The 9667-nt window shown below is 52.0% G+C and overlaps 1 protein-coding gene across 1 annotated transcript; it reads left to right on the top strand.

Annotated features, from left to right (window-relative positions):
* Positions 1-331: 331 nt before the first annotated feature.
* GIP (gastric inhibitory polypeptide) lies at positions 332-5205 on the top strand. Its single transcript, XM_057318159.1, has 6 exons — positions 332-394; positions 1111-1213; positions 2393-2539; positions 3324-3413; positions 4136-4237; positions 5098-5205. Exons 2-6 carry the CDS (start codon positions 1128-1130, stop codon positions 5105-5107), a joined length of 435 nt encoding a protein of 144 aa, XP_057174142.1. The 5' UTR covers positions 332-394; positions 1111-1127; the 3' UTR covers positions 5108-5205.
* Positions 5206-9667: the final 4462 nt, after the last annotated feature.

The raw sequence follows: 9667 nt of genomic DNA, 5'->3' as shown, positions 1-9667 counted from the left end.
ACCCAGGGCACCCTTTCTAACTGAGGACCCCTGTAACAGAAGTAGGGCTAGAAGAATACTGGGCGCCATGCTCAGAAGGGAGGAGGGGGTAGAAGAAAGGGGACACTTAAGGTGGCCTACCCCCCGGGCAACTGGAGATACCCAAATGTTAATCATCGATTAGCACAGTTCAGGTGGAAAGGACAACTTTATTACGCGTAAAATGGACTTAATGTGGCGGGAGCTGTGGACCTAATTTCTTGAGATAAGACGCTTTTAGGCTAATCAGCAGGTCTGTGATGCCTGGATATAAGGGAGCAGCAGCAGACTTTCTTGAGACAGGCTCCAAAGGACCAGCAGGTAAGAGGAAGGAACCCCTGCCCTGTCCTTCTGGAAGAGCTGGGAAGGAAGCCAGGTAAGAGAGCGGCCCGGACGGAGGATGGAGGGACGGACAGGATACTAGAGAGGCAGCGGGGTCTTGGCACCCAAAGATACTCGGCATCCTTGCACCTCACTTTCTTTCCCTCTATATGAGAAATAAGGAGGCAGCTCTCAGGATTCCTGTAACACCCAGCTGACGAAGGCAGGAGGACGACCAAGGTCTGGCCCCATTTCATCCAGGGGGTCTTCAGTAGGGGTGAAGAGCATTAAGGAACCTTCCTCCCAAGCCCTGAAAACCAAAGCTAGACCTAGACATGTTTGGGCTGCCAGGCTTCATCTTCCTGCAGGGGCACCCCGGGAAGAGCATCCCTGAGTAGAGACAGGAAAGCCTGAGGAGAGGATGGAATGGTCCCGCTTGTGGCTTTCACTCAGCGCGGAGGGCTCTGATGGTTTAGCAACGGCCAATCCAACCGCTGGAAGGAGGGCTGGTCTGGACTTTGGAGGCTCTAAGGGGAGTCTCGCCAAACCACATGCCTGTGAGGTCCGGCCCCCCGAGCCGGGAAGGGGGTCGTTAGGCACGTGGGTCTTGACTGCTTTCTTCTGCCTGGACCTTTCCCCCACTGCCGTCCTGCAGAGTTCGGTGCAGAACCCACACATGCTCTGAGGCCTCAGCAGGACACAGCCAGCCAGGCTGACTGTCCCTGAGCACTGTGCTTCCCTCATCCCGGTCCCCCTTCTCTCGTTGCTCAGGAAATCACCCTTGGAAGATGGTGGCCATGAAGATCTCCAGTCTGCTGCTGGGGTCCCTGCTCCTGGCAGTGGTGCTAGGAGAGAAGGCAGAGGGTCACTCCAGGTAGGGGTGCCGGGGAGGGGTCGGGCACAGGGGCGGAGGCTGGGGAGGGTGACCCCGTTCTGGTCTTCAGGGGGGAGGTGGGAAAGGGAGGAATCCCAGGCCAAGAGGAAAGAAGCTGGAGGGGGAAACCTGCCAGCCGGCTGTGTGCAGAGTGAGGACGGAACCCAAGAGTATTTATTACGAGCTACTGTTGCCATAGGAGAGACTGCGGTTAGATCTCTGGAAGGACTTCTCAGTGGTTAAGTGTCTGAAGTAGATGACAGCGTCTCCCTTCCTCATGAAAGCCTTAACCATTCATTTATGTGAGCATTTGATCAGATCGTGTGGAGGGCCACCTGCGCGCCAGCCGCAGGAGACATAGTACTGCTCGTGGTCCGCGAGTACCTCCTGGAACATACGGGCCCCCGGGGGTGGGGGGACACAGAGAACCACCTAGGCGAGTTGCAAACTGGAGAGAGACTCATCTGAGTGAAGAGCTGCGCCTTGTCCGATGCAAGGACTCGCGGTATGGCCCATCCATCCAGCCGTGTAGATGCGAGCTGCGGCTGGCAGACAGGTCCAAGGAGGGGCAACAGCGTGTAGAGGTTGCGAACTTAGACGTGGGCCCGGACTGCCCGCAGCTACATCCTGGATCTGTCCGCTGAGATTGTGCTGGGTGAATTTCTCTGTGCCTTGGTTTTGTCATTCACAAAAAGGGCAGAGAAATAGTGTCTGCCTCACAGGGGTGATGAGGATTAAATGAGTCTGTAGTAAAGGGCTTGCGGAGGACCCGGCGCACAGTGAGGGCCCTTATGGAAGAGCCTCCTCTCGTTCCTGTCGACTGGAAACAAAGCCTTGAATCAGGGTAGGCCAGGCAAGAGGAGTAAAGGAGGGAACTGAGATCAGTCCTTTGGGATGAGGGGGACCCCTGATCCCTCTTTGCCCAGAAGCGAGAGTCACACACACCGAGGATGCAGGAAGTGGGTGCTTGAGCTGAGGATAAAGTCCCAGGGGTTTGATGCATAGATAGGAGGGGGGGGGTCTTCATAAAAACGGACTCCCAAGAAACGGGGGGTTCGTTCTCAAACCCAGGCCACGTGGCAGGAACCATCATTTGCCCCTGCCTTGTGATTCCCCTCACCCCCTGCCACTCCTGCGGTGTCCTGGTTTCTAGCCCTCTCCTGTCTCTCTGTCCCTCAGAGTCCACGCTAGGGTCAGTGGCTCCCGACCTCGAGGCCCCAGATATGCCGAGGGGACTTTCATCAGTGACTACAGTATTGCCATGGACAAGATCCGCCAGCAAGACTTTGTGAACTGGCTGCTGGCGCAGAAGGGGAAGAAGAACGAGTGAGTCGAAGCACAGGCTCCCTCCTGGGCCAGGGGCTGGCTGTGCCTTCCTGCGTGTGCACCGGACGCCATACGCGCCACGCGGGCCAGTGACTCACAGCTCCGGGTGGTGTCTTTCACTGAGGCACAGATGGCCAGCTGGGCGACACGGTGGCCCTGACCAGGGCTCAGGCAGCAGCCCAGTCTGGGGTGGTGGGACCAAGGCAATTTTCCACTCCTTTTCTTCTAAGGAGAGGGATCAGGGAAGAGGTAGGGGCTCCCTGAAGATGCCCACGGGGCTGCGGATGAAGGCAGAGGGAGCTGAGCTGCCGGCAGTGGCGGCCACTTAGGACTTGGTCCTTCTTCCTTCTCTTGGCCAAGCCTCTTATCTCGTCCTCGTTGCTCGGTCGGTATGGTGGTAGATGCTGAGAAGCTGTTCAGCGGCAGCTGAGGACAAGCAGTGGGGCGGTTGAACCCAGAAAGAGGTTCGCTAGGGGCACCTGGGTGGCACAGCGGTTAAGCGTCTGCCTTCAGCTCAGGGCGTGATCCCAGCGTTCTGGGATCGAGTCCCACATCAGGCTCCTCCGTTATGAGCCTGCTTCTTCCTCTCCCACTCCCCCTGCTTGTGTTCCCTCTCTCGCTGGCTGTCTCTGTCAAATAAATAAATAAAATCTTTAAAAAAAAAAAAAAAGAAAGAGGTTCGCTCTGCAACTTGGGTTAAGGTCCCAAAAGATTGGAGCCTTTGGACTGGAGAACATCTGGAGCTTCCCCAGCCCCACCCACTCCCGCATCTTTACCTTACCAGCTGGAAGCACAACATCACCCAGAGGGAGGCCGGGGCCCTGGAGCTGACCCATCAATCTAACAGGAAGGAGGAGGCCAGCGAGCAGCAGGGGTGAGTCAACCCGCAAGGGAAGGGGTGGGGGCAGGGCCTCATTGTTCCCTCTCCCAGACCCCAGAGCAGGGCAAGGCCCCAGACAAGCCTCCCCTTCCACTCCCAGTTCAGAGAGGGGTCTTCGAGAAACTCCTGGAGGCCAGCCCAAGCTTAAGAGAGAAGCCAAGGAGGAATAGGGGCTGGGGTCCTAGGAGAGGTTTGGGGTCAGGATCCCTAAGATTGATGACTTAGTGCGCAGAATCATAGAATCAAGGAGAGGGGCAGCGAAAGAGACCTCAGGGAGACCTCAGGAACCGGCTTCCCCACTTCTCACCGACAGACCTCAGGAAGGCTGTTTGAGGAACAGGGACCCTTTCAAGGCCAGTCCCTTTACATCAGTTACCCCCTCTCTGAGGAAGCTGAGGAATCTGTGGACCATTCTAAAGAGTGAATGTCCCCAAAGTAATCTTTTGGGTTTGGGGGATGCATTTGGGGATGCTCGCAGAGGTGGATGGATGGGGTGTCTCCCACCTGAATTGCTTGGCGTTGCCTGCCCTGAAGAGTGCCTATTCCTGGGGCCACCGATCAGGGTGGAGCTTTGAAAGCTGAGATAAGGAGAGGCAGCTGTGTTGACTCCCCCGCCCCCCCACCCCAGCTGCCCCTTGGAGTCCCAGGCCCTGTATTTACTCACTCCGGGTGGGGCCCCGGCTCAAACAGCCTGCCTGAGGCTTTCTCCTTGGCAGCTCCCTACCCAAGAACCCCAGTGATGAAGATTTGCTAAAGGATTTACTGATTCGAGAGCTGCTGGCCTGGATGGTGGATCAGATGGAAGTCTGCAGGCTCAGGTGGGGCTGTCTGATGGCTTTGGGCGTCTTGCTAGTGCTTACACGCTTGAGCTTTGGGGCCAGACGTGGGTTCGGATCGGCACCCCAGCTCGTGCTAGCAAACTAGTAAGCCTGAAAACAAGGCTTATTCAGACCACTTTGTGGATTGTTGTCATGTTTCAATAAAATAATCCAAGGAAAGAGCTGAGAGCAACATGGGAGGAGTAAGAGTTCAGCAGCAATCATTCTTCCCCTTGGGTCTCCTCATCCGGGTGAGTGGCTGCACTCACCTCCCCTGCCCCCCTGAGCTAAGCTGCCCATCCTATTCTCTGCTCTCCCTCTGAACCCTTGTCCCATGTGCCTGACCCCCTAGAGCTGGAGGCATGGTGCCCCTGTCTGTAGCCATTATCGGTGTCAATGGGCCTGGAATCCATCTCACCAGTTAGGAAGTCCTTTAATCAATTATGTCCCAGGAGCAAGGGATGGCTAAATACCACGAAGAGGTCCATCTACCTAAAGGGTGAGACAGGACACTCATTCAAGATGCAGACACCGAGGCTTGGAAACCAAAGCACATTTCGGACTTTGATGCTGGCGAGCTAGGGAGGGGTGGAGGGAACAGATCTGGAATGGCTTCCTGCAGAGGGCAGGGAGGGAAAGAGGAACGTGTGACCAGAACAAAGGAGGAGAGAATGAGAAATTCTCCACAGGGAGGTGGGTGCTTTATGGACTTATTTTGATTACTTATAATTAAAAAGGTAATTGGGAGGTAGGAGCAGCTGAACTATGGCTGGGCACCACGATGAGCTGACTTTGCTGACTCCAAATAGATAATGACCCTCCTCTCCAACCACTTCCCCTCCTCTTTCCACTCTCCCCAGATTTCAGTGACTCAGACCAAACCCAGCTCGGGCCTGGACTCTGCCCTTCGCTCACTCAGGACTCAGCTCCACTCCAGGGTACCCAAGAGAAGCCAAACCAATAAAGTTGAAGCTGAAATAAATCCTTGTGTTCACTGTCAAAACTTACTCAAATGTCTGCTTGAGCACTGCCAATGTATGTGTGTGTGTGCGTGCCACCCCAGGAAAAGGAGATGCGGCTCCTACCTGCAACCGTAATTCACTATTTACTCTACAAACACTTACTGGAGAGTTAACATAGGCAGGGACCGCGCTAACCACTGGGAACGCAGCCGTCAAGGAAATGGGCACAGTCCCTGTCCCTGAGGAATTCATAGTCCCATGATGGGGACAGACCTTAATCTTACACACACACACACACACACACACACACACACACACACACACACGAATTATCATGTAACATGCTGTGGCGCCTGGTTAAGCCTCCAAATCTTGATTTCAGCTCAGGTCAGGATCTCAGGGTCACGAGATCAAGCCCCGCCTCCAGCTCTGCATTGGGCGTGGAGCCTTCTTAAGATTCTCTCCTTCTCCCTCTGCTCCTCCCCCCCCAAAAAAGAGAAGAATCACGTTGCATGCTAAGCTATGTGAAGAAAGACTAGAGTGCTGTGAGTATAGAGCACCCTCATCTAGATGGAGTGGGGAGTCTCAGGGCCTCTTTGAGAAAGTGACGTCCAAGCTGAGTGAGATGGCCAAAGGATGAGGGGGGCCTTAATAAACATTACCTCAGTGTTATTCTTACAAAGCAAAACCTGCAATGGGGAGATTGGCACAAACCGGCTGGGCAGGTGGGCAGAGAAAGGGTCTTTTTCATTTTTTAAAAGATTTTATTTATTTATTTTGAAAGAGAGAGCGAGAGAGTGCATGCGCACATGAGAAGGGGGAAGGGGTAGAGGGAGAGGGAGGGGCAGACTCCCCGCTGAGCAGGGAACCAGATGTGGGACTCAGTCCCAGAACCCCGGGATCATGACCTGAGTTGAAGGCAGCTGCTTAACCAACCGAGCCACCCAGGCGCCCCCAGAGAAAGGGTCTTAAAGGCCATGTTAAAACTTCTGGATTTTATCCTCAGAGCAGGGGCAAGTCCTGAAGGATTTTGAGCAGGGGCAGGTTTGAAGAGCTATTTGCGTTCCCAAACCATCATGAGTGAGGATTATAAACCGAGATGAACAGGGATGACAGTGGAAAAGGAAGACCAGTTAAGAGAACCCTCTTGCAGGATTCCAGGCTACCCTAGGGTGGTGGGAGTGGGCGTGAAGGGAAAGGGGCCAACTCAGTTTGTCCCAAAGTCAATACCTTAATCTTCCAGTGTTCAAAGCTCCCCCTCTCCCCTCAGTCCACTGCCTTCTCCCAATGCCTGGTATCCACGAAGGCAGGGCTGTTCCTCCTCTCTCTTCGCTTGGGCTATTCTTGCCTGGAATGCCCTTTCTCCCCTTGATCTAGTCATATTGTAGTAGACAAGAGTCAAACATACCTCGATTCAAAGACTCAAATCACTTACTAGGTCTGTGACATGGCAAGTTAGTTCCTCTCTCTGAGCCTGTTTCCTGTCTGTGAAAAGAAGATTCGGAAGTACCCGACTCATAGGGTTGAAGGAAGTATTAATTAAGATAGTGCCTGGCACAAAGTAAATGGTCAATAAAAGTTAACTTTGGTTATCATTTACCCACCTACACTTCAGTTTTAAAATACAAGGGTATTCGTTTTCAATCAGGGAGTGGCAAACTGGATTGGCTGAAGGGCTGGGCCCGCAGCATAATTGAGCAAAGTAGGGAGGGTGTAAGACAATGGGAAGGATGGGGACTGTGAAAATGGAAGAGACACGCTTTCTGCTGACCAAACAAAACGCTTTTGAGAACTGAATTTGCCTGAGGGCTGCCCGTGTGCAATCTCTTCCAGCTCTGACATTTTAGGTCTCCTCTTCTCTAAACTCCTTGAGTTTGGAGAGTGTGTATCACACAATTTAGAGGATGCCTTGGCTCAGAAGATAGAGTTTAGTGATTCTCTATGGTAGAACTGGTTGTCTTGGGGAGAAGTTGGATTTTTATGTCTGGAGTCTCGGGTGTCTCTGGGAGTCAGCGAACCAGAAAGGGTTATTTAGAATACATTTGTACAATGTTCTTATTACGGGCCAGGCATTGTGCTCAGCTCTTTATAAACATCATTTAAAGCCTCATCACAACACTTTACGATAATAACATACTAGCTGTCAACCATGCACTACACTGCCTCCATGAGGTAGAGAATTAAAGTCCCATTCTCTTAGCCACCCTGTGGCTAAGGCCAGTGAGTCACTTAAAAGCAAGTGATGGCATGTGCGATGGTCGGCATTCAGGCTATACTGGAGCTGAGTGCTTCTGAGAGCCATTGTGAAATTGTCAGGAATTTTGTGAGCAGGTTGTAAAATCATTGTTAGCTTGAAATTGGCCGTGGCCAGAGTACACCATGGAAACTGACAAATGCTATAAATCAGAGCTCCTCCTTACCAGCCTGGAGAGGTGGTTGTTAAACATTTACCAGCACATTACTGGTCAACATACTTTCTCTAAAATTATGAAAGAGAACAAATGTGTCCGAATAAGGGAATGAGTGTGTCCATCCGAGTGTGGTAACCAGGTGTATCTCCGGCCAATGTTTGCATCTATGACAGTGAGTGGGTGTGCATTTGAGGGTATGAATAAATTTGAAGACGTGAGTGTGAGTGAGGGATCAGTGCATGCATCTTAAAGGGTCATACGGTGTGAATCAAAGAGTGAGAAATGAGGCAGGTGTGTCTATGTGTGTCAGTGAGTCAGGAGAGGACCAAATTTTTGTGTTAGGGAGTGGTGTAGTAGGAATATGAGAATAGGAGGTAAATGTGTGTATATAAGGGGCCAGTTGTTTTGCAGAAAGGTGTGGCTAGGTATACCGAAGGTCAGTGTTCTAGGAGAGGATGTGAAAAAGCTAGTATGTGTTGGAGGAGCAAATCTGTATCTGGGGAAGTTTGTTTCTAAGGGGACTTAGACTATCTGAACTTAGTGTCTAAGGGTGTGTCTGAGGGTGAACCTGAAATAAGACTCCAAAATTTGCATTTGTGATTTCACCTTGCTGATGATTCTGGATCAATAGCTCTGCCCAGCTTTTTCTGTAAACCTTTATATTAATACCCCCAAATGACCATTGGTCATCTCTCTTGTGGTGTCACAGAGACCTCAATTTCAACACGTTCAAAGCCACTCTGAATTATTTCCCCAGCTTCATCCTGTGGTTTCAGTCCCTGTTCCCCCACCTTCCTTCTCTGAATGGCACCAGGCTATTGCCCAAGACAGAAAACTGAGCATTTTTTCCCTACCCACTCTGTCTCCATCTTATCAGTTTTATCATTCTACCTTCCAAATATCTCCCGAAACTGTCCCATTCTGTCTACCTCACGGCTACTATCTTCATTCTAGCTTGCATTATTTCTAGGTTGCATTGCCATGGCTGACTTAAGTCTAGGTTGTCACTAATTTTTCTTTTTCTTCCTTTCTTTCTCCCTTTCTTTCTTCCTTCCTTTTTTCTTTCTCTCTCTTTCCTTCCTTCTTTTTTTTTTTTTTTTAAAGATTTTATTTATTTGACAGAGAGAAGGAGAGAGCACAAGTAGGGCGAGTGGCAGAGGGAAAGGGAGGAGCAGGCTCCCTGCTGAGCAGGGAGCCCCAATCAGGGCTTAATCCCAGGACCCTGAGATCATGACCTGAGCCGAAAGCAGACACTTAACAGAATGAGCCACCCAGGTGCCCCATTTGTCACTAATTTTTCTAAAACAAGAATTTGATCTTGTTACTTCCTGTTACTTCAGAATCCTTCATTAGCTCCTTTGTTAGGCTCAACGCTATAGAGAGCACCTATGGAGCTTTCTAAACACACAGATGGCTGATGCCACTCCAAATCTGGTGAATAACAATCATAGCTGATGTTTACTTATATGTCAGGCATTGTCCAAAATGCTTTGTTACAGATTTTCTCACTTCATTCTCACAACAACTTCATGAGTAGATGCTACTCTGTACCAACTGTGGACACCAGAACACAAGAGATTCAGGACTTTGCCTGAAGTTACTGGACCATATGCAGTGGAAGTGAGCAATGCAGCCAGGCTTTCTAATTCCAGAGTCCAAGTTCTTAACTGTAAGGTCTGCCCTGGTCAGAATCTCTGCGTGTGACTCCAACAGGTAGGCTCCATTATAGCAGATGGGCGGTGTTTCATGCTCAATTTGGAAGCTTCGGGGCCGACTCAGCGCCTGGCCCATAGTAGGCGGCCGCGAGCGCTGGCTGGGAGCCGGAGGCTGGGTGGAGGCGGGCGGCAGCCGAGCTAACACGCGAGGGTCGGAGGGGCCCACGTGGGTGGGGAGCGCGCCGCCGACAAAGAGGCCGCGACTCCGCGTCCACGCTCGCCGGTCCTCCCCGCCGCGGGGCTTTGCCGGGCTTCTCCCAACCCGACCACCAGGGGAAGGCGGGGCCATTCTGCCCCGCGGCAGGAAGTCGGCGCTTAGCTTCCGGCGCGCGGAGATGACGT

This window comes from Ursus arctos, unplaced genomic scaffold (genome assembly GCF_023065955.2).
Source record: "Ursus arctos isolate Adak ecotype North America unplaced genomic scaffold, UrsArc2.0 scaffold_24, whole genome shotgun sequence".
Classification (NCBI taxonomy): Eukaryota; Metazoa; Chordata; class Mammalia; order Carnivora; family Ursidae; genus Ursus; species Ursus arctos.
Note: the sequence above shows the minus strand (reverse complement) of the source record. Positions and strands in the feature narration are given on the sequence as shown.

Coding starts and splice junctions, on each gene's coding strand:
- GIP (XM_057318159.1), top strand. CDS start 1,128: ATGGTGGCCATGAAGATCTCCAGTCTGCTGCTGGGGTCCCTGCTCCTG. Junction 1,214..2,392: donor AAGGCAGAGGGTCACTCCAG/GTAGGGGTGCCG, acceptor TCTGTCCCTCAG/AGTCCACGCTAGGGTCAGTG. Junction 3,414..4,135: donor GAGGCCAGCGAGCAGCAGGG/GTGAGTCAACCC, acceptor TCTCCTTGGCAG/CTCCCTACCCAAGAACCCCA.